At 36.2% G+C, this 24,974-nt stretch overlaps 1 protein-coding gene across 4 annotated transcripts in view; it reads right to left on the bottom strand.

Moving 5' to 3' along the window:
• HERC2 (HECT and RLD domain containing E3 ubiquitin protein ligase 2) overlaps positions 1 to 24,974 on the bottom strand; it is a 110,618-nt gene that overhangs the window by 30,248 nt on the left and 55,396 nt on the right. For all 4 annotated transcript variants that reach the window (XM_082773914.1, XM_082773915.1, XM_082773912.1 and 1 more), the window contains exons 43-70: positions 24,271 to 24,406; positions 23,566 to 23,709; positions 21,434 to 21,576; positions 20,967 to 21,234; positions 20,669 to 20,811; positions 19,468 to 19,566; positions 19,205 to 19,373; positions 18,961 to 19,086; positions 17,925 to 18,033; positions 17,636 to 17,775; positions 15,862 to 16,052; positions 14,996 to 15,101; positions 14,737 to 14,828; positions 13,983 to 14,158; positions 13,384 to 13,495; positions 11,538 to 11,619; positions 11,292 to 11,435; positions 10,646 to 10,736; positions 9,310 to 9,487; positions 8,429 to 8,510; positions 8,175 to 8,346; positions 6,217 to 6,361; positions 5,318 to 5,543; positions 4,085 to 4,256; positions 3,325 to 3,511; positions 2,426 to 2,566; positions 1,882 to 2,073; positions 219 to 372 (exon numbers count right to left, since the gene is read on the bottom strand). In XM_082773914.1, the coding sequence (XP_082630040.1) occupies positions 219 to 372; positions 1,882 to 2,073; positions 2,426 to 2,566; positions 3,325 to 3,511; positions 4,085 to 4,256; positions 5,318 to 5,543; positions 6,217 to 6,361; positions 8,175 to 8,346; positions 8,429 to 8,510; positions 9,310 to 9,487; positions 10,646 to 10,736; positions 11,292 to 11,435; positions 11,538 to 11,619; positions 13,384 to 13,495; positions 13,983 to 14,158; positions 14,737 to 14,828; positions 14,996 to 15,101; positions 15,862 to 16,052; positions 17,636 to 17,775; positions 17,925 to 18,033; positions 18,961 to 19,086; positions 19,205 to 19,373; positions 19,468 to 19,566; positions 20,669 to 20,811; positions 20,967 to 21,234; positions 21,434 to 21,576; positions 23,566 to 23,709; positions 24,271 to 24,406 (4,120 nt within the window). The remainder of the gene's footprint in view (positions 1 to 218; positions 373 to 1,881; positions 2,074 to 2,425; positions 2,567 to 3,324; positions 3,512 to 4,084; positions 4,257 to 5,317; positions 5,544 to 6,216; positions 6,362 to 8,174; positions 8,347 to 8,428; positions 8,511 to 9,309; positions 9,488 to 10,645; positions 10,737 to 11,291; positions 11,436 to 11,537; positions 11,620 to 13,383; positions 13,496 to 13,982; positions 14,159 to 14,736; positions 14,829 to 14,995; positions 15,102 to 15,861; positions 16,053 to 17,635; positions 17,776 to 17,924; positions 18,034 to 18,960; positions 19,087 to 19,204; positions 19,374 to 19,467; positions 19,567 to 20,668; positions 20,812 to 20,966; positions 21,235 to 21,433; positions 21,577 to 23,565; positions 23,710 to 24,270; positions 24,407 to 24,974) is intronic.

The following is a 24,974-nucleotide window of genomic DNA, read 5'->3' on the forward strand; positions in this document are numbered from 1 at the left end:
GAGGCCCTGGGCAACCTAGTGCACGGGGTGACATCCCTGCCCAAGGCAGGGGGGTTGGAGCTAGATGGTCTTTAAGGTCCCTTCCAACCCAAGTTGTTCTATGATTCAATTGTTCTATGAAAAGTTCTACACATATTTTTGTAAGCTGAGGAAAAAAAATATGCATGTAGGCTTGCAAGTAACTGGATTTCAGTAACAAAACTCTAGGAATTCTATACCTGGTATTTTAACTGTGCCACTAGAAGATGTATCATCAGTATATGGATGGCTGCTTTCTACCACAACTGGTTGCGAAGAAAGGCGACCACTTTGTGAATCAGTTGCCACATCTTCTAACTCAGTAACACATAGCTCCAACAACATATCAGCAACCTAAAAAAAAGAAAGAGACAAACCTAAAATCAAGTTTACAAAAAGTATGTATGGTTAGCCCAAGAAATCTAAAGCCAACTACCATTCTTCCTGAATAAAAAAAAAAAAAAAAATCCTGACTCATAAACTATTGTATTCATTAAAAAATAATTTTAATGCTGCTAAAGCTTGAAAAGTTTTAAAACTAGAAGACAAACACCATAAATCTCCAATAAGTAAAAGCCAGAACAAATAATATTTTTCCCTTGCAGAAAAACTAAAATAGAGCATAACTAAATCATAGGCCAAGAGATTAGTGAAAGATGTAATCTTTTAACCAAAATATAACATTAAAACATACAATTTAGAGAGAATAGTACTCATTTTTTAAAGAGTAGGAAAGAAAAAAAGTTGTTTAGCCACTCACTATTAATGCTAGAAGGGAAAATGCTGATATGCTAGTGCATATACTTTGCATTTCACTGGGGTGGGAGGGAAATAACTATCTCAAATCCAGAACAGGAGTACACAAAGAACTGATCATAATAAGGAATTTAAAAACTGGAAAAAAAAACAGCTCCAAAAATGCCACCTTATTACTCCTATACTAATCACATCAGATAGGGTCTCACACAATCCGGGTTTACTAGGACAGATAGACATTTTTATTTTTAATTTTTTTAAGTATAGCTGTCTTGTCATTTATTTCATTTATTTTTAAAAACTCTGAATTCAATATACAATCTTTATTAGAATCATTATTTATCTTTTTGGATAGTGATCCAAGTTTTAAAAAGGAACACAAACACCAGCTTTGCATCATTTCCAATGTTTCAAAGCAATCTTTAAACAGCGCAAAGCCATAAATGAACTACATCACATAAGAATCTTAAAACAAACGCATCATGCTCATTACAGAGATATTTAAAGGGTAAAGCTGGAAAATGTTAAACAACTTTCAGTTCATTCCTATTAGCAGACATTATATAAAACATCTGTGATTTGTCCTATTCTTTTGTATAGCTGTTAGCATCCAGGGTTAGAACATCTATTAATTATTTGTTAGTTTTCCCAAGGGAACCCACATCCATAGATACTTTGTAAAGAGTTATAAGCTTCAATGCATCAAATATAAACCTTAAAAATCAAGAACTATATATTCTTAACAACACTGACATTTTAGCTAGCAATAATGACTGCACCAATTTGAGAAATAAAGTGTAAAACAAAACCAACATGAAACTTTTTAAACTAACGTTCCAGAGATTCATCAAATAGGGTTTGGTTAATTCAGCTTCATGGTTTGCCAGCATGACAAACCAAGGAAATATACTGACATTTATTGCAAATACATATGTTCATATCGTATTTCTATTAAAAATAGTAAGGCTTACATACATGAAGTTCAACTCTAATTTTCATGCGTAATAAGCTTCTCAGTAAATCAAACTATATTTCAAATACAAGACAAATTTCTAATAAGCTAAGAGTAAAAATGACAGTTAAACTGCAAGATAAACAAAACCTGACCTGTGGGTAAGCTGTGCCCATGCCAGACAGAACAGCTGAGAGAACATCTCTTCCCTTTTCACCTGCTCGGTTGGACACAGCAAGCTTTAGCAGGTCAACCATGACTCGTGTGTCATCTGGTACTAAGAGACTAGTAAATTCATCCAAGTACTGAGGTTCCGGGCCAGATACTTTACTTTGGCTTTCTACGTCCTACAAAACAAGAAAGATTGCAGAAAGATTGACAGTGCGAAGAAGAAAGAGGCATCTCATTGAATCTAAACACAATAATTTGTCTGAAGAAGTCTGAAGGTAGTTCAAGACAATTACTAATTACGGGTTTACATGGGCGCAGAATTAGTCTACTGTTAAACTTGTTTCTCAAGTGGAAAGGCTTTTCTAAAACTAACCTTGTTCAGCTTTAGAAAAGGAAGTAATATTAATTAACCTGTCTTTTAATATACTTCAAAAATGCATTCATATATAGAATAGTTTAAGTATTAAAATAGCACAAGTGCTCAATAAAAACACTGAAAGAACTTAAGGAAGGTATTGACAACATTACTTCTTTGGTTTTCGTCATGGTCTCTGCAATGATACTGGCAGCTCCAGGATCATCTGTGACTGGAATGAAAGGACGTGAAGAAGCAGCAGCAGCTGAGGGAGTTACAGCAGATGGCGTCACAGCATCTTCTGAAGAAACAACCTAACCAAAATGAACAGTAAGTAACAAAGGCTGCAATAGGATACTGTAAATCCTTTAGGAGTCTATTTGTTTGAAGGGTTTACATTCAAAGTCAGCAGCAATTCAAAAACAGACAAATTCAAATACAACAGATTCACTCCCTGGTTTTCTGGCTTCTATTTTATATTCCTATCATGGCAAACCAGCCCTGACCCCTGCAAATGCCAGCTGCTACAAAAACACAATAAAGCATGAGTGCCTGCACAGGAGTCTGCAGTGCAGAAGATGACCCCAAACACTGCATGTTAAAAGCCTGAGAAAGATCTTCAGTAGCAAGCCTTTCCTTTTATCTGCTTCTCTTAGCAGTTAGGCATCAAGAGAGTAAAATTTCATTCAAGCTCTCCTGTCTACATTAGTTAACATAAGTTTACAAGTTATGTTCCACTAAGTAATTTTTGAAGATTCCCTTAAATCCAGACTTTTTTTTAAAGATCACTCCTGTAAAATTACTTTGATATCTAACCAAATAATTAATATTTTTAAATCAACTTTAAAATACTACAAAAAAATCATAATTGCCTTTTAATGACATACTACATTCTCAGTTCTCGATTGCTTTCAGACTAAAATCTTAGTTTTTCCAAATCTGACGCACACAGCATACCCACTCCAGAGATCATAGCACAAAAGAACTGTTCAATCTCTCTATCAAACTAAGCACTGAGCAGTATTTTTCAGCTTTACTGTTAAATGATGTCGGAAAATTCATTTGATACTACCTCCCCTCTCCTGTCCTGCCATGGATTTGGGCTCAGCCTCTCTTCTAGATCTCCTACAAGCATACATTCATCTCCATTTGCGGGGCTTCCTGTAGACGTGGCATCTGACGGGGGGGCTGGCGATGAAGAGGGACATTCTACCGGTGCAATCATACTTGCAGGCATCAACGCTCCAACAACTGCATCCCTGAAATCATTTAAGACAGATGAACATAAACCTAATTATACTCCCTTGTTGAACTAGAGAAAATATGAGCCTGTCTTAATAAAATAACCAAAGGTTTCCAAACTGGAATTTACAGAGTAGTTTATCTCCATCCTTCAAGTCAGATGGTTAATGCTGTTTCTTAAGGCCACACTATTTTACATAAGTTCATCTTTATAAATTTTAGCACAAATATACTCTCTTCTCTACCAACAAGGAGGGCACAGCTAAGTTTTATTATTCTTTTCACCCTGTCCCCCACTGCTTCTTCCACTTCACCTATCACAAATTACTTATGCTCCTTTTACATGGTTTACTTGAGCATTCTTGAATAAAAAATTGTTTTTCCTCAGGTACTGGAAATTTCCTCATTCTGAAGAAACCACAACATCATAAAGTTAACAGGAACATCAAAAGATAATTCCAATGAAGCTTGGCCCCATCCTGAGGATTCCAAATTGGTAAAACCGTTTATATTTGACTCAACAGGCACTAAAAGAAAGCCAGCTATATCGTCATTCACTCCTTAAGACACAAGAACACTTGCATGCCTACCTGGCATACATAATTTGTAATGCCATCAGAATATGAGACAGTGCCTGCTGTTTGGCAACATTCCCATCAAGTGATAAGAGAATCTTTGCAAGGGAAGGGCGATTCGGCTTCGAACTGTTTGCACCACTGATTTTGTTACTGGCAGCAGAAGAATCTGCATCTGAAGGAACACCTGAAGTAAGGAGAAAAAAGAGAAAGCAAGTATTTATTTTTATGTTCTTTTATTATTTTTTTTGTAAATCTTTAAAGATCACATATCACAGAGTGGCTGAGGCTGTCAGGGCCCTCTGGAGGCCACCAGGCCACAGCCCTGCCCCAGCAGGGCCACCCAGCGCAGGCTGCCCAGGCCCATCTCCAGGCGGCTTTTGGAGATCCCCAAGGAGGAGACCCCCAGCCTCTCTGGGCAGCCTGTGCCAGGGCTCTGTCACACAGTAAAGACGACTGTAAATCTAAGTCTACAGGAGATTTTTAAACTGCAGTTCCTACAGCTGCAATATTAAAGTCAATACTGAGGCTTTTCAGCAAGTGCTTTTCATAAAATGAAGTGTTCCACCTTGTTACTTAGTCACGAACAATGGTGTGATACAGATAAATACTTTCTCTATTGGAATCTAAAACAAGTTTTTCTTAAACAAAAATTCCCAAACAGCATTAATATTTATTAGGTACCCTTGCAATTCTAAACAAATATTCTATTATGTAGTTTTTGATCTTGTTTTAAATACCCATGTTTTGAAAGAAAATAATTAGCAAAATGCTGGCCCTTTTATATTCAACACAAAAACATCGCTTTCTTGCCTCCCTAATTCTTAGTCACTTACTTTAGAAAAAAAAAAAAAAAAAAAAAAAAACAGAAATTAAGTAAAAGACAATGTAAGAAGACAGTAGCATCCATCTACTATTATCTTCATAAAGCTCTATCACAGAATAAAGACAAAGAATTTGGGGCATTTGATAAATTATGCTGCATTTTAATTGCCTGAAGATAAACAAACATTCAAACTAATGTTTCTTCTGAGCAAATCCTTTTTATCTTCCATTTTCAAGAAGAGATTTTGCTTTTTGGGTCAGGAATGTTTTTTGTTCATTCTTTTTTCCTCTATGTCTTTTTTTTTGTTTTTTGTTTTTTTTTGAAACACACTTTTCTTTTTGCACTCTTTTATCAACTGTTAAACCACAAACACAACGAGCTCTGCAGTGGCATAAAGAAAACATAAGGCGATGAATACCAACCAAGATAAGAAGCACCTAAAGGGTCCCTCGCTGTCTGGAAAAGTACTGGTTCATGAACAGATGGTGTAGCTACATCCACTGTTGTCCAAGCTACACTGTGGGAAGATCCACAAGCAACCCGGGTGATTTTCTGGCCTTCCAAGCCCTGTACAAGAGTGGGCTTTCTATTGACTGTAGTCGTTCCGTTGCCTTGTTGTCCGTGGTCATTGTCACCCCAAGCGTAAACCTGCCAGTAAACATTTCTGTTTATTACTTTGTCTCACTGATTGCCTCATATAATTGTTTTCTTTAAAATTTCTGCAGAGAAGCTTTAGTGATTTGTATTATTAAGCCAAGATAATTCAGAAAACTTATTGCCATGACTTATTTTTTTTTTATTTTTATTTTTAAATAATGCAGGAATTACCATACATTAAAAAATCAAAGCAGTCCTTTATCAGGTGACTCAAAAATTACTGTAGATTCATAAATCATTGGTTGATACATAAATTATTCAATGTTCACAGTGAACAATTAAATTAAAAGAATCAGTTGCACAGTAATTACACTGGAGATCTCAATACTATGATAGTAACAATGCTGGACCACAGCAGAAGCGGCTATCCAAATACTGTGACTACTATTTCATTTTAAGAGTGGGAAGCCAGAAACAGATCATGTGAATAATCCACAAATTAAGAAAATACAACAAAAAATACTAAAACAACTACACTTGAAGTCCAACAGTAATATGGAGGCTAATGGATTTCAAATTATAATAAATGCACATATTTGTTCGGTACTTCAAAAAGCAAATAAATATAGTGAGAAAATTTTCTTCTATTTAATCAGCACTGATGCTATTACAGTCTTCTTCAACAGTTTGTTTCTTTCTGGATCAAGGATAAAGGGAAGCATACCTGTCCAGTGTCAGTAACGGCCAGGCAATGGAGCGCACCTACTGCCACATGCACGATCTTTTTACCCCTCAATCCTTCCACTACTTGCGGCTTTCTGACATGCACATCAGTACCGTGGCCTAGCCTGAAGTAATCTCCCTTACCCCTAAAACAGATAGAAAAATAAAAGCAAAATTCAGGACAATTACACTGTTTGCACATTCCTTTGTCAATGCAGCTTCCAAAATCAACACTCCTCAGTTATCATTGCGTAAATGATATATACTCATCACATATACAAAGGATACAAAATGGAACTCTAATACTAAGACCTCACTTCTTTTCACCTCAGTATAGAACAGGCATCATTTATGACTACTTTTTGTATATATTGCAGCTGAATTTGTATACTTACAAAATTCATTCAAGTCTGTTTGGACGAGCTTATACTATTGAAGATACACCTAAAAATAACAGACCACTTGCCATGTCCACTCACTTGAAAAAAAAATAATACAAAAACTACCATGTTGGCAGAACTGACATTTTTCACACTACTGCAAGCCTCAGTATAGGCTCTCAAGCCTCCACAGTCTATCTAGTCTTGTCATACAGAAGTTAAAACGGCACTGAAAATATACAATAGACAAAAAGTAACAGACAGCTTAAAATCTCTCTAATAACATCAGTGAAGACGAAAACAACAGACTTCTTCCACTGTGTTTTTAGTAACCATTCACTCAGTTCTGCAGCTCAGTACTACCAATTCCAATATCTCAAGAAAAGATGTTACTGTACATCACATTTGCCTCCAGTGTATTATTGCCTACCTAAGGACACAACACAGAAGTTACGATTTTGCCCTCAAATCAGTACAAACTCATAAAGATAAGAAAAGTGAGAAGGAACTCTGCCACCCTAAAGTACAGACATGTACAGCAGAAAGACAAAAAATCTCATTGTAATCCTGTCATGAAATGTCATGAAATAGATGTAGATTTTATGACTAAAAGTAAGTATTAAGACAAAGAGGGGGAAGGAGAGAATGAACAAGAATTCTGCAAAGCATCCTTAAAGACTGCCAAATTCCCCTTCCTCTTATTCCTTTTGTCACCACAGTAACTTAAAATATGGGGAAAAGTGAGAGACAAATACAGCTTCCAGTAGCCACTCAGAAATGACAACTCTCCTAAAAGCAATTCTCCCTTTTAAGAAGAGAAGAAACTTATAAAAATAGAAGTTTTGTCAATTTCTCTATGTATTATTCATCAATTGCTGCTTTATAAAACAAAAAGGATCACTTTACATCTTCTTAGCTTTGATATATGTCAAACAGCTCACAGTCATATTACACAAAGATGGGTAGGGCTCTGAGGTTGATCTGCCACTCAGGAAACTCAAAAATTTTAGGAAAGGTTTATAAACTTAAAAAGCCAGTTTGTGTTCATAACAAAGCAGAAGTGAACAGATAGAGAGAAGAAAAAGGATCATTACTGACAATTCAGTAGCTTTCTGAGCAGCAATGAACTCTGCAATGCCCCATGTGTTTCCAGTGTAGTCCTTTCCATCTCCTCTCAATACTAGATGAGTCCTTACTTTATTACATCCTTACTCTGTCTCTATTTTAACTGTAGGCTACATACTCCATGATACAATTCTCATGTTCTCTTTCACAGTCTGCTCCAAAGTCTAAAATTAACATTTCTTTGCATGCTTTATTGTTCCTAAGAGGGAATGATCTTCTACTTCCTCCACTGATTCAGTGAGACCCAGGCATCCTAACAAAGTACAACAGACAACTCGGCATGCTACAAGACAGTAACTGAACAGATCACAGCTTGTCTCAAAGAGATTCCAATCTAAAAGACGAAGTCTGCACACAGAGAAGGCACAGATGGGGTTAAGATGAACAAAGAGCAGCAAATACAACACATACTTAGCAATTGCTTTGTTAATATTTTCCAGCATATTTAACGTACCATGTCCATACCACTCCTGACTTGGTCAGTGCCAACGAGAACTGTGCACCACACTCAATCTGACAAACGCCTTGGCCGTTTAGTCTTTCAATGTTCTGAGGAATGTTGCATCCTTCACTTCCTCCTCGGCCCAGTTTTCCAAAATCACCATCACCCCAAGAAAACACCAAACCTAACAAACACCAAACTGCAGGTCAAACAACGATCACAGTAGTCCTACGTGCCAGAAAGCTTCTGGAACAAGACATTCCTACCTTCATCTGTCAAAGCGAGAGTCTGAGCATCTCTGCTTCCACAAGCAACCTGAATTACTCTGTGGCCAAGGAGCACTTTAACCTACAAAACAGAAAAAAGATGTTTCAAAGAGATTCATTATATTTTAAAAGTTTTACAAACGTTTTCAAGCTCTTACAATTAATCTTGTTCTTTATGTCCAGCCTGAGCATGCTATTTAGGAAAGCTTTAATCAAGCCCCACTTAATCAATATCCAACACTGCTCAGTGACAACAGTAGCTTCCAGCTATGTGTCAAAGCAGATGCATGACATGGATATTCAGAACAGCACTAGCTGCTCTGAATCATTTTCCATGACAAAGCAAGAGAAACTGGATCAGGATTTTCAGCCTGGGGAAGAGAGGGCTCCAGGGAGACAATACAGTGGCTTTCTAGTACCTAAAGGGGGCCTACAGGAAAGCTGGGGAGGAACTCTTTGTCAGGTAGTGGAGTGATAGGACAAGGGGTAATTTAAAAGAGGGGAGATTTAGATGAGATATTAGGAGTACATTCTTCACTCAGAGGGTGGTGAGGCACAGGAATAGGTTGCCCAGAGAAGCTGTGGACGCCCTATCCCTGGAAGCGTTCAAGGCCAAGTTGGATGAGGCTTTGAGCAAGGAGTCTTTGCCCACAGCAGTTTGAATTCGATGATCTTTAAGGTCCCTTCCAGTCCAAATCATTCTGTGATTCTTGGCCTTTCTGAAATACCTTGCATACCTAATAAAGAGGTGTGTGTACCAAAACCTCATCAGATTGCTCCAAAATGATGTCTTCATACTGCTTTTACAATTTCGGCTTTGCTTTACTTTATCAGTCACTAAACACTCGCATTTCATCAGAGATGAGAAACATTTACTTTACCATCTTAGGTTTCAGCTGTGTAGTATTATCTCCATGTCCTAGCCTTCCATATTCTCCAAGACCCCATGTATACAGTTCACCACTAGAGGTAATGGCAGCACTGTGGGAACTACCACAAGCAATATCACGGATCCGTTTGGTTTTCAATGCTTCTATCAGTCTGGGTTTATCACAGTTCCTAAAGACAGTGAGTAAAGAATATATCATTGCATCACTTCTGAAAGAGTTTCACAATACATCAACCTCTATAACCTAAAAAAATATTTGTGTAAAACTAACAGTATCCTGAAGATAAAATAAAATGCAGCTTACAATTCTAAGACGTATCCTGTAGAAGCACCATACATTTTAAATTTATACTGTTCTAACGTACTCCAAAGGTTTTGTTCGGATTTTAATTTTTTTAAGCATCTACACTGCAAAATTTAGGTGACAAAACTAAAATATCAAAATCAAAATTATGAATTAATTAAAAAGCATATATATAAAGTGAAAACTGATATCCTATCATCACCCAAGGTTGAGTGATTTGTTAGGTATAACTATTTTTCCACCGTGATGACAAAGAGCAGACAATAAGATTAAAAGTTGACATTTCCATCCCAATTTTGCTTGTTAATAAGAGAAATCAGAACTGGAATTTATTGTCAGGTTTCTGTGAGAGTACTGGAAACATTTACTATTCACATCATAACAATATACTTTGAATATAGGGAAGAGTTTCAACTCAAAAGGGTTTTCTAATATTGACTATATCAGAGCCACTATTCATGTTTTATAAATATACATGTGACTTTTGGAAAGTTAGCTCCCAATAAATGCCCATGATAAGAATTCCAAGTCTTTCTGTTAATACATCACAGAAAACATGAGGCAGTTGAACAAGGAAATGATAATACTGCTCTAATCTGGACTTCCATTTTCATAGATTTGAGTGACACACACCCCCCTAATATTTATGTATCATCATATATTAAATATCTGATTTGAGTACTTTCATTTTCTATGTATTCTGAGCAACATCTCAGAATATACCAGAACGAAAAACAAAGATTTCCCCATTGGTTATATCTATATCTTTTTTCTTTCAAAACTCTGTTCCATTTGCATACAATCCTGACAAATTTAAATTTTCTTTAGCATTGTCATGTGGAGGATTGAACTGTATTTATTTAGTTAGTTGTCATACTCTGTTGAGAAAGTCTTTTTGGACACAATTTTTTATTCCTATTAAATTAAGAACCCTGTAATTGTCAAACGTGGTGGTTAGCTGTGCTATGACACACAATAGCAATGTTCTCTCTTACTGGAACACAGATAAAATTGGTATCCTTACATTCGACTGAAGTGACCAAGTTTTCCATCATCTCCTTCACCCCATGAAAATATCTTTCCATCAACAGTTAATGCCATAGCATGCCGGCCACCTGAAAGTAAAAACAAATTTAAACATTGAAACAGGCAGAGGTCTAGCAGAAATCTCAGAAATTTGATACTGCTTTGTTTCTGCAACTTATTTGTATGAGCCTTTCTACCCAACACATTAGTCACATTCTGAACAGCTTTTATGTTATTTAATTTAAAACACAAAACAATTGTGAATGTAGACTTCCTGGCACATTTAAAAGAAAAAAATAATCACTTAATTTATTTTTAATGCTGCAAGGAAAATAAAAAACAGTATCACACATACAATTTAGCAGTATGAAAAAAAAATGAAAATACTTTCTCTGGATCAGACTGCAAAAACTTTTCCAGCAATTAAGAGTGTTCAAATTAAGAAATTAAGAATGTTCAAAATTCACAGATTTTACCATAAGACCTCCAGTACTTAACACTCTACTTCTAAAAAATAAAAAAAATATATATAAAAAAACAGAAGCATGCTGGGGCATCACTGTACCCAAGAAACTGCAAAACAACTTCTATTTTTAGGCTTAATATGTTCTGTTTATGTATGTAAGCATAGCAATAGCCAGTACCTGAGTGAACAGCCACCTTCTTTACAACATAGTTACTGAGAGCTGTAATCTGGCGAGGAATAGGCACGGTTCCACTAGATATTCCTAAACCCAGCCTTCCATTTGTAGCTTCTCCACAGGCATATACTTTACCCTCTACAGTCACTAAAATGGGGAAAAAAACATTTTGTAACACCGTTAATGTTTTGAAACTGGAAATTTATTTCTGCTCTTAAATACCCAATACATATTTTAAACTTGTATTACCTGCAAAAAGGCTTTTGGACCCTCCAGCTACTTGTACAACATTCAAGGCAGATAGGGTTTCAGAAAAGGAAGGAACCTTTATCTAGAGAAGACAGGAAACAGAAATTACTACAATACATTTTAAAGTTTTATACTTTTAATAGAAGAGCTATTCTGAAGTGATCATCCACTTAATCTGACAGCTACATTTAAGATACATGGAAATTCCCTGTATTATTCAGATAGTTCACACATCTGTTAATATACATTAGGCAAAAGACAGAAACCAAGAAAAGGCACACAGTACTGAAACCATGATAAACAAGAAGCCTGAGAGAAAATGAAATGGGATAAAAACAAGGATTTTTTTTTCAGTATAGTTCTCTTGAGAAAATCTAACTCAGTTCTGAAGAAAGGCAAAAAGCAAAATAAACCAAGTTGAAACAAACACAAGTTGACCAACACACTTCTAATCAGTATGCAGGAACTGGAGCACAACTAAGTTTTTCAATAGCAAAACACTTTAGCTATCTGGATTAGAGATAAAGTCAAGAAGAGAAACAAACAAGCAACCTGTTTTCCTCATTGCTACAAAGGAGTCTTTGATCAAGCTGAATATTTATGGATAGATACTAATACTACTCCCTTTTCAAGTGTTTTAAATTAACATATTCAAACCTGGCATATCCACTTTTATAAGAAGGGCAGATATCAGTTATTTATTTTTATGCAGATAAAAAAACAGTTTCCAGCAGACTTCTTTATTGCAGTATATAGGGAAAAAAACTTTCCATAGGCCTTTTGTAAGCTAATATTGACATCACTGTCCAGATGAATATAGAGGGACAATCACTTCCATAGTCCTGCTGACCATGCTAATTTTTGATTTAAGCCAGGATGCTGTTGGCCTTCTTGGCCACCTAAGCACACGGCTGGCTCACATTCAGGGAGCTATTGACCAATATCCCCAGGTCCCTTTCCGCCAGGCAGCTTTCCAGCCACTCTGCCCCCAGCCTGTAGCGCGGCTTGGGGTTGTTGTGCCCCAAGCTCAGGACCCAGCCCTTAGCCTTGTGGAACCTCATACACAGTTTGCCTCAGACCACCGATCCAGCCTACCCAGAGCCCTCTGCAGAGCCCTTCTACCCTCAAGCAAATCAACACCCACGCCCAACCAGGTGTCACCTGCAAACTTACTGAGGGTGCTTAACTTTGTGGGGTTTTTTTTTTTGGTGAAAGGCACTCCACAGACACAACAGTACACATTTCATTTAGAAATTAATGCCCTTAGCATACTTGTCAGATTAAAATCTCAAACTGATTCAATATTCACCATGCATCTCCCATCTTGCATCATATCAAAAATTATGCATAAGCAGTTGCAAACAGACCTGAAATTCCTTTCAAATGCACTAAAATGTAATCAAGTTACACTAATGAAAAAATTAGAATTAAACTTCTTTTTCTGATTACTGAACCAGCTCCGCTTACAGGTAATACATAGAGAAGTTCACTATTATCTACACTTAATGTATATAATAAACTCAAAAGGAATAAAACAGAGTGCACTACAGATTTTTAAGACAATTAGTTTGTTATCATCTAAACCAAACAATTAAGTGGTTGCTAAAAAAAAAAAAACTAGATTTCAGAGTAACAACCAAAATGCATATTTGCTCTAAACTTTCCATCTAGCATATATCTACACTTCTTAACATCAGAAACCCATGAAAATCTACCCGTAATAGATTCTGGTAATGAACTTTAAAATTCTGATCATGTTTGAATTAAATTTGAGTTGTGTGAGACTTGAACATTTTATTTTTAGCTGCTTCCATCTCATACTGAAGTATTAAAACCACAAACATACCTTAGAACCTTTTAGTCCTCCCAACTGATCTTTGTCATTCAGTCCCCAAACAAAAACTTTGGTTCTTATTGTAGCTGCCGATTCCAGCCCAGCTGCCTTCTTTCTAACAAGACTGAGGATATTTAGGAGTAGGAAAAAAAAGGGAAAAAGTTAGTCTAAGCAACCTTCATGCTATAACATATAAACTTTTTTTACTTTATCTACTGATTTTGTAATACTGGAATAGTTTTGGTATCCAAACTATATCATCCCAGCTGAGAGGTAGCTACGAAAAACAAACATCACAAAACCCAGAGTGTGTATTCTCTTGAGCAGTGGTAAATATATACCAAGTATGAATTTATCAAGTTTTCAGCTAGGATTTCAACTCCAGGTTGAGAACAGTAGGTGATATACAAAATGCTACCATCTTACCAGTGTGATAATCTTACAAAATATATTTAATTAACAAATGGCCTACCTACAATTCTGACAAAGATACTGATTTCTTTTTCTGCCATTCAACCTAATTAAACTGCATTGCTTACAAGTAATCTCCTGAATGGAATATATAGATGCTAAGTCTCTATAATTTTTTGCCCCCACCTACAGTTACCTACCTCCCAGTGTTAGCTTTATCATCATCTTCTTCCTCATTATCAGAAGCAAGGAAAGGGACTGCAGCCAAATCCTCATCCTCTGCACGTATACGTCCCAGTATGCTGAGGCCATGTATTTTGCAATCAATTCCAGAGCTCCTGCACTGCTTGATTGCAATCTCAATATACCTGTGATACTAAGAAGAAAAAAAAAAAAATGCCGTCTTCTGCATCCTCTATAGCTTTACAAAACTTAGGAAAGACTTAGAACTTTTGCTTGATTTTTGTAACCATTAACTAAATGAATTTGTAATTTCAATTATTTGGCTTTTCAGCACAAAATAATTTGTACTCTAAGATAAACATGTGGCCTCATTAGTTTGATGATTTCACTTCCAATCTAAAATATTCAGTACTCATTCTTTCTTGTTGCTGAAAATGATCAGAACTACCATGCAAAATAAAATCACCTACCAAAGTGATCCCCAGATTTAAGTTTATTGGGAGGCCACCTTGGTTCATAAGTATATTGATTTACATCACACACAAAAAATAATATATATGTCTACTAAAGCTATTACAGAGTTGCACTGTGGTTACAGTAAAACTTACCAGGATAAATAACTTTACCACTGCCGGAAATGCTTCTCATAGAGAGGAAAAGTAAAATACCATGCTTTAATAATAACAGCACTTCTTCTGATCCATCTCTTTCAACAAAAATTTTTTTTTATTCGCATACAGGAATAATTCTCTGAACACAAAGTTCACTTACTTCAGTACAATCGCTGAGAAGAGGCACTGTGGTATCTGTAGGATTTATGTTGATTGTCTTCAGCTCTATAAGGTTATTTAAGGAATTCCCCCCTAGAAAACAAAACATTGAAAAAAAAAAACATTAAAATAAGGAGTTTGTGTCATGAACAGGAACACATGTTGAATATACATGGCTATACTGACTGAAGCCAGATAAATACCTACTCTTGGATATACAAAAATGTATTTTTCAAGCTTCTCAGAGTGCATTCACATACCTGAAACTACAACTAAAGAGGGCATGTAACTGCTGTCTGCAGGGTCCACTACCATCTTTAGTCTGTGAACAAGAACATCTGGAAAAATCTCCAAGCGAATCCAGTGCTAAGGAAAAGAAAAAAAAATAATTTTCAGATGGTATTTGTAGAATCACTGTATGACTTAAGAAGAGTAAATGTGTTTTTCTATAAAGAGTGAAAAAACGTTCTCCAATGGTACACTGGCACACATCTGTAACGCATGGAATCTGGGCAGTCCAACCCCCATGTCAAGAGAAACAATTGCAGCAAGCAATTGATTTCACTCAAGAGCAACACCATCTAGAAGACTGAGAAAACAAAATACCCTTGGTGGTCAAGAAATGGGACAACATAAATCTTTGAAAGAAGCCTAGGTGCAAATGAAACCTACACTGGCCACAACGCAGCTCTGTGGGCCAACAGACTAAGAAGGAGTGCAAGTGAGAAGCAGCCAGAAGAGTTGTATTTAGTAGGAACATCGGTGCTTTTCCTCTTGCAATAAACTCACTTAAGTAAAATATAATCAACATGATAAAAAATGTCAGTTACTACACTGAAAAGGCTATTGCAATCATATCATCAACAACAGAGTAAAATAATTACCTTGTATCTCAAAACTCACAAAAGTTCCTTATAATTTACAAGAAATAATTGTAATGAAGCACAGCTTTAAAAACAGGCATATTTACTATGAAGAAACATAGCTTTGTACTTCAGATGTATGTTTTTACTACTTTTTTATCTTACATGAAGGTAACAAACAAATATATTAGCAAAGTAAGGTAAACAGTTATCCTCTTGAGAAGAAAGGATGCCAGAATAAACCAGTTACGGTTTCAAGTTACCTTTCCTTGTGAGCCAGAAGACTGCCAGCACTGCTCACTACCATCAATAAGTCGTGAAGCCTGATTCACAGAGGACGAGACGTTCAAATTCTTCACTATTCTTGACCAATCATCCAGTAGCATTCCCCGCTGGCTACTATGCCGTCTCTTCAGCTGTTTTCCAGAACGCCCACAAAACACTGGAGACTGACCTGCGTGGTTAAATGAAATCATAAGCATGCACCTCTCAGGGAAAGTTGTTTTAAATAAATCCATAAGCAACATGAAAGGAAACAGAAGAAATCAAAGACTTCAGACATGTGATCTGAAAGTAGAACACGCGACACATAAGCATGAAGAAAGCATGCCATATATATGGTAATATTATTCATGTTTAAAGGGCATAGCTTGAAATTTATTCCTTTTTATGAGTTCCAAGCACTGTATCTGATGACAAGTTCTCATGCCTGTCATTCAGGATGTCACACCTTCTATTCTTAGGATTGATTTCTACCAAGAAACCATCCATGATTTCATAAAAAATGATTATCAACAAATTAAGGAAAATTGCTCTAATATCTCTAGGAATGTATAACACTAAGAGTAATTCTGAAAAATGTCCCTTCCTTTTGAAATATCAAAGTTCGATGGTACATACACTTCAAAACGTAGGCCCACAGCACGTGAGCTTTGTACACCACCACAGAACATGAAAAATATTCAGCCAACCCTCAAGAGAAATCTTTTACAGGAGAATATGCATCTAAATTTCATCACTCAAAAATTCTACACCTTAGTCAAGAACAAGAAAGGTTAGAGAGCTGCGGTCTTCCTCCTTGCACAAGCCCTTTACTGATGTTTGTAGCTTCTAGTAAGCCTGACAAAAATATTACAACTTCTCTAACCTACACCCAGTGCAATGGGCAGGATTACCAATACACAACCATACTAACTGATTTCTTAATGGGAAGTCTTTCTCGCCCTTTCAAGAGACCATGATATAAATACAGTGTATGTTCAAGATCTCTAGTAGGAAGTAAGTATTTATTTATTTTCCAAACTAATCAGACTGGCTATGTGTAAATATGAAGCTTAGTTCAAAAGCCAGCATCACCTTGCAAAAGCTTGATGTGAGACTGATTATTAGCTGGGTGGGAAAATAAACAAAATAAACAAAAGCCAATTTCAGGTATTAATGATGATGCAAAACCCAGGAGTTTTGGAGTTAAAATGGGTTCAACTGTTCTTGTCTAAGAAAGTAAAGAATTCTGATGAGTCTTTCAAAAGGTTTCCCTTTCTTGTAACAGGCCATTCTTACAAATTCATCTAGAGTCTCCAAATCATAGAGGAAGTGAGACAACAGTCATCACACATTGCTAGGCAACACTATTACAGAGCAATAGATCTCTAAAAATGAATCTTAGAGGAGATATTTAAAGTTTTAACTGCTGTCATGAGGATCCATTCACCTACAGTTAAACTGACAGCAAAAGGCAGGAAGATTAAAGAATTACACTATTTTGGTTCTTGGTATAGCTCAGTTCTAACAAAGAGTTAGTTGTCAGGCAGCCTTTTTTAAACTTATTTAACACTAGAACAAAAGCTTAAGGGTTGGCATTTTGGTGTAGTTCATCACAAGCAATTGCTACAGCACTGTGATGTGTTAAAAATGTTTTGTTGTCTAGAGGGTGAGTCCAACCATTAATTTCATTATGATACGATGCTGAGTTTTAAAACTTTTTACAACAAATTCATCTTGAGTAAATCCTGGAAGCACGTGAATTCTGAAACTTACCTGGTTCATTTATTCTGCCAAAAGTATGTCGGGTATTGTGCTTCCTAGTTTTAAAACAGGTTTCACAAAAGTCAAAATCATCACAGTTTCTGCATTTGAATCTAGGCCCATTGATAGGAAACATCTGACAGCCATCACACCTGATTTCACAAAAGGAGAAAATATAAATACACTTCTAGCAGTTTTCATTACAGAAGCTAATTATACCAGCAGTCAAGATAATGGAATCAAGACAATAAGGCCAAATAATAAACTATATACATTAAACAAGACATAATTCATCACTCACGTGACTCCAGGATGAATGCTGGGGACCAGTTCCATTTCTGACAACAATCCAGTCCAGTGAGATTGCTGAGGAAAGTCTACAATGACATCTTTCCCATTGGCACTAAAAGCTGTAACAAAAACAAACAGAAAATAAAACGTGTTACAAATCTCTATGAAATGCAGCAGAGTCCAGTGCTACAGTCAACATCGGACAAGAAAAAAAAAAACAGAAGTCTCTTTCATAAGCAATCTTTTGTTTTAATGGAACTATGTATTAACCTAGTCAGATAGTCTGGGAAGGTGCAGAGAGAGAAGGAGTACGAAAGAATTCTATAAGTAGAATATATGTTTAAATAGAATATAGATAAAAATATATTAAAATTCCCTGACTTCATTCCCTGACTCCCTGACAAAGGGAGAGAGCATTTCTAAGCATAAATAGAATGACCAAAATCTGTACCTCTTAAAAAAATCAATACCCCAAAGATTACTTCTGTAACATCAATTGCCATTAGTGTACCTCACTTTTAGCTCACTTTCATACAGAGTCTTCAAGTCATGTTTACTTCTTAAAGGGAAACCATAATAAACCTTTGTGGTTCATCCAGACAAAGTATACAGGAGAACTACAACTGTGCAGGAAACTGCACAAATTCTTAAGATCTCTTTACTAGACGTGAACACAGCAGCTCAAAAAAGTACTGGGTAGGTACAGAGTGCATAGAATCATAGAAAAATTAAGGTTGGAAAAGACCTTCAAGATCATCTGGTCCAACCATCATCCCACTACCAATGTCACCCACTAAACCAAGTCCCTGTGCACCAGGTCCAACCTTCCCTTGAACACCCCCAGGGATGGTGACTCAACCACTTCCCTGGGCATGTCTCTAAACCCATCACGGACATCACATACATTCTATTCTTATCATCAGTAAGAGAGAAATCACAACAGTATGATTTCTTAGTGTGTCTAAAAGATTCTGTCCTTAAACACTGCAGAAAGTCTGTGTGTTTTCCCATTTTATCTCCCATGCCCCATTTTGAATATACATTACCTTTGACAACTCCCACACTCCGGTGAGTAACAGATCCCCATTTGTATTTGGGTGTGGTAACAGAAGTTTTCACTCGCACTTTGTCACCTATCTTGATATGGGAGGCAGAACTCTGTGGTGGGAAACCTAGCAGTCACGAGAATAAATGCATGGTAAGTACTTTTTTTTTTCACCCCCAAAATTCATCTCCCTTAATATATCATTCAAGCTTTTTATTCAAAAAAAAAGTTAGCAACCAACTTACCTAAAAGCTCAACATGGATATATCTGACCCAGTAAGTACCACCTTTTTGCTGCCAATCACACTGTACATTGAGGTCATGCAAGCCATCTCGATCCAATTTAATAACTTTGCCAACATCTCCTTCACAAACCTCCTCATAGGATCTGCAGCACCTAACCATCATCCCCACCTACAGAAAAAGAACGATAAAATGTCAGAGCTCTGCAGAGATGTTTGTACCAGAAGGAAAGCATGGTGATGAAAGCTATATGGAAAATACTTACCTGAATATTCTCTCTCACATACACAGCATAATCATCATTACTTAAGAAATCAGCTCTTTTCTTATAGGTCTGGCTTTCTGTTACAACAGCACCATTTGACTGGAAAAAAAATCCAAGATAAACATATAACAGTTAAAAAAATTGTTTAAAATTCAGATAAATAGGATTGTTAGCAGAAAATGAAGATAATCCAATAAAAAAAAACAGTATCATATCTAAGTTACATGCCAATTCTTCATGGGAAAAATCTTCAATGAGTCAACTCTTTATAGGGCTATTGTTTATGATCTACCTTAAAGCTTAGTTTCCAGAATGACTTGCCAAGCTGTAAATTTTCAAGATTTGTGGAAAAAAAATCTCTAAGTTGCTTGTATGAAATCTGCTTGCCAAAGAGTATTAGTGCAAAAAGGATTTGTGAGTAATCTACTTAGCCTTACACATACACATTCACATTCCACTCCTTAGGTTGTGTGATTGCCGAGGAAAAAAAATGAAAGTGTGTGAATAGTAGTCTCTTACTTAGACTACATTACTTTTTTGTTGTTGTTATATAAAAATCAGATTTTAAGTGTTCCCTTACAAAAACAAGCTGACGAGATGGAATATCATTCCTTTCAAGATGTATTTTTTATAAAGATTGAGAATTACAGGATTCCTGTTTTAGTACAGATGTTTAGAAAAATGTTACATTAAAGCCGTCACACTCAAAAGGCTTTTTTTTTTTTTTTTTTGCCAATCACTGAAAACAGTTGTTATAAGGAAAAGGAAGTTATTTCACTGGCATCTTTTTGCTATTTATTCGCTAATTCATTAGTTATGCTTTATTGCTAACATTTTACTTTTATTTTCAGCCAAAGGAAGAAAAAAATAAACTAAAGGAGTCCTTTACAAATACTACTCTATAGCACAGACTAGTTTACGTGAAACTGAGACTAACTGTATGGGATACCTAGAGTTACTGATAGTGAAAGATAAACCTGCATTCCACTCCTCCTTCTGTGCTAATCATACATACATTCACAGATTATTCTTGAGATCTTTTATGGTCTATTTTAGAAACTTATGGCCAATGTGGTCTTCTTTTAGTCTTGAAAGCCTGGGTCAGCACAATGTTCTTGAAATCTAACCAAGTTCATAAAAGAAAAGAATTACAATTTACAGTCAGCTAGCCTTACTTACTTTTTAGTAACCTGGTACTTACCACAGGGCAAGCAGCTTCAGCTTCTTCGACCTCCTCTGTTATTTCCTCATCTGAATATTCATCGGAGATAGTATCAGCATCAGAGAGATCAGTAATTTGAACATCAGGGTGATCCAACAACCAGCCAACCAGCGCTTCCACTCCTAATACAGAAAACAAATATAGTCTGTTACTGAGGGATTCTCTGGCATTCCTAGGATTATATCCAAATAGAGAACAGTTGTTCCCTTGTTAAGTAGCATTTTAATCTGCTAGCAAAATTTCCTTCTAACATCATTAAATTAACTAAATGAAATACCTGGTAACCCAGACGCACTTCCAGATGTTCCAGACAGAGATTTTAATGCAAATTCAATGTTTTTCCTAGGAAATCCCATTTCCATAAGTTGAACTACAATGGGAAGGGGTGGAATTGGAGATTGCTTGCGTTTCTTCACTTTCGTGGGCCGGATATGCTGCACTGTGATGGGTGTTGTAGCCTCACTAGAGCTACAGTCTTCAAACACTGGAGTTGATGGATGCGTAGACTCTACCGCCAGATACTGACACACTGCCAAAGCAGCAGCCTAAATGACAACAAACTCATTAGTCTAAGTAAAACAAGCATACTTAGTACAGTTTGTGTGTGCATGTGAAATTAAACGTTATTTACTAAAAAGGGTTCAGTGCCACTTTTTAACATATAGCTTAACGAGTTTCAATAGGAATGTGACTTAAAAAGGGTTATTTATTAAGATACTTTTTAGCAGAAAAGACAGACTCTACCTCAAGCTCTTGTTTGTCAAATATTGCTTTCACAGGTGATGGTTGCGTAGCAGCTGTCAGAAGTTGCTGTAAAAGTATCATGGGAGGCTGAGGTCCTTCAGGAGACATATCTCCTATGTCAGGAGAGGCAGCTGCTCCATCCTCTTGAAACAAAAACATTATTTTAACCAAAACCGTGTTACACCTGTCCATCAGAGGACTTATTTTGGAGCCAGAATAAATCATATCAGTAGATCAAACATATTGTTACTTCTCACATATCTCTTCTCCACAGGAAGCACATGTTTAAGATTAAACCATGTGTGCTACACTTCCATACAAAAAGCAAATGAGAAATTTGTAGATCATGAACGCTAGTTTTACAGAAATTCACTAGAACATGTCTAGCAGAAACTGCTCAAGCAACTTGTGAACCGACCTTGTTACAACTTGATTATACAGAGGTCCACAATAAACTACTTTAAGATAGCTAACAACCTCCTTTCATTGTTCCCAAAATCATGGTACCTACTTGCTGGACTAAGTCACCTCCCTTTCTAATACACCTCACGGGAAGAGCTCCGAATAAGTATTCATTGCCCGTTCAAAAGAATAAACCTTTTTTGAATCAACTGCCTCTCGATTCTGCCATTTTTATTATTTATATTCTTTTTGGCATAAACATTCATGTTTCCTGGATCTTTACTGTGATACTTAAGTGAAAAGTGAGAATGTTCTTCTTAACTCCAAAAAAAGTTTTCATATTTGAAACAATAGCAGAGTAACTATACTCATCATGTACTTAATGCTGTCTTTGCTTGTTTGTTTTTTAAAGCTTTTTCCTCCTGCCCTAAAAATCCAATGGTAAAAGTAAAATCTGTTCAATTTCTGTAAGAAAACTGATAATTCTGTTGACTTAGAATTTGGTAACTGAAAATAAAACAAAACATACAAGCTGAACAAACATTTATTTAAAGACATTATATGCTTCAGAAGTTCCCAAAGAGTTAATATGAACTAGAATGGCATCAATAACTACACTGGAAGATGGCAAAGCTATTTCCTTTATTTTTATGTGTAGAATGCATGCATGCAGATAATTAATTCAAATTAATTAAAACTACAGTTCCTTAAATTCCTCTTGAGGTTCTGTTTAACATGTTATTTCTTGGTACCTGTTGCTCTGGAAATTGTAAAGCATTTTAATTCAACGAAATAACTAAATGACATTTCATACTTTAAGCTTTGAATCAGAAAAAGCAAGCATTGCAAAAACAACTTAATACTTTTTTTTTTTTTTTAAATAAAAAAATCTGGCCTGGTACTAATTATAGAAAACCTACAAATTTAGCTAACTCCAATATTTAAACTTCAAACACTTGACCCACTTGTTCTGCAAAGCCAAAGTTAAGAAGTCAAAGTGTATTTGCGATGGACACACTCAACTCCTGCACATAACACAAGTCTTGCTCTAGCTTATTAACCACAGTAGGCCTCAATGTGACTATTCCCTAAAGTGGACAGCTCATTAATAATAAAGCACCTGGCGAATGCACACAGCCGTGACCACCATCAAAAGGGGTACAAGCCCTAAAACAGATAACCAGTTGAAAACCCTTACAAAGAAATAAAGAATTACATTGAGAGGTCAAAAACAATTCAGTAAGACTAAGTATGACTATGACTCACTCACTTTATCCTATAAATAAAGCAGTCAGAGAAAACTTAATTTGAGCTCTCCTTGCTGAAGCAGCAGGCTGCATGGCAGAGATCTCCCCTTGGGCAGGGATGTCTCTCAAGGTTACTCCTCAAGGTCAAGAGATGCTTGATGGTGAATGAAACTTTAATCTTTAGAAGGTACCCAATTTATATTAAGATTGAGCAACTCAAACATGCAGTAGACTAATCACTGTGACTTGCCATCAATAAACCAAATTGCTGCCATACCACTCAAACTGTGTTAAGTGCTGAATATCTCCTGTGACAGCTTTTAATATACATTGTTAAGTCATCCCTGAATTCTAATATTTAATTTTGAGTCTTTAGAGGGCAAACCTAATTTCTAACCTACAACTGCCATTAGCAAGGGTTACAATCACTGTGCTCTAACACCTAAGCAAACAGTGACACACACAGATTGCATTTCCAAATACCTGCAGGATTTAACGCACACTCCTGAACAGCTGGCTGAGATAAGATCTGCCGTAGCGTATCCTGATGAGAGAGCAGAGCTCGGCCTGCTTTCAGTATGTACAGCTTTAATTGCTGGCATCTCAGCAGATCCAAATCCACTTGACCTATCAGAAACATCAAGCAGCCATTAACACTATGATGGCTATATTCATACAACCTCAGTCCAAAAATCAGTTTACATCTTAACTCCGTATGAAAACTTGTGAAATGCTACTGAAGTATGAGTTACTTTGAACTGTACCTGGATAAGAAGTTTGCAGGCATTCTGTGATGTATGATATTAAAAACACCACCTTCCTGCTTTTCACACCTCGGACAACAATACAGCTCATATATGGTACAGTAAGTGCAGTTAAGATACTATATGTAGGCAACAGTTAAACCAATTCAACATAAGAAGACCAGCCCCAAACCATATTTATATTTTCTCACCTAATTAGGAACAGTATTCCACCTGCAGTGCAGGGAAATTTTTCTCCTAGCTAAACTAGTCTCATAAGTGCATATTATTCAATGTCAATTAAGAAGAAAGTTAAGGTTACAGATTTTTTTTTTAATATATGTTTGCTGTTAACAGTATTTTTCCCTGAGAATATCGAGCCCTTTAAGAAGAAAACAAAAGCAAAGAAAGCAAAAGAAAAAAAAAAGAAAAAAGAAACTTGTACCGGAAAGACCCTGATTGGGAGACTTCATTCTGTGTTTTTCTATTTTACTTCCAGCCAGATTTACTAGTTGAGCCCAAATGGATAGCATAGGTTCAGTGAAAGGCAAGTTGTTTACATTAAAAGCCACAACTGGAAGCTGCAGAGATGGAGAAGAAAGACAAAAACAAACAAAAAAAATACTGGTAAGCATTTTACAAAATTCGACAAAGTCATTCAGATGTTTGTATTATTGTTAACTGAGGAAGAGAAAGAAGCAGTACCTGGTCAAGAACAATAAAACAAACAACTGGAGAGGATTTCTATTCCCTACCAAGCTCCTAAACTTGTATCTGTACCACATAATCCCAGCTATACTTAGTGAAGAGGCAAGACACAGTTAAAGCAAGGAAGAACTACAATCCCTGAAGCAGACCAGGCACCTTGGCTGTGCTTTCTGTCAAGTCTTGTTAACCAGTCTGAGATTAAGATTCAAGTGAAAACATGTTGAAGAGTCTCTACATTAGTTAGCAAATAAAATGAAAGACAAATAAGAAAGCTCTTCTCATGTAAGAGATATAAATCATGTTGTCAGGACTTGGAATTTTGCAAGTCAAAAAACTTCAGCTCAAATACCCTCTCCTCACCTCCCCAACAAATGAAGGCATTAAAGACCCGATAGAGGCTTGCATCAGTATCATCTTAGATTAGCATTCAGAGCATTGCAG

The sequence above is a fragment of the Aythya marila genome (assembly GCF_965140915.1).
Source record: "Aythya marila genome assembly, chromosome: 1".
NCBI lineage: Eukaryota > Metazoa > Chordata > Aves > Anseriformes > Anatidae > Aythya > Aythya marila.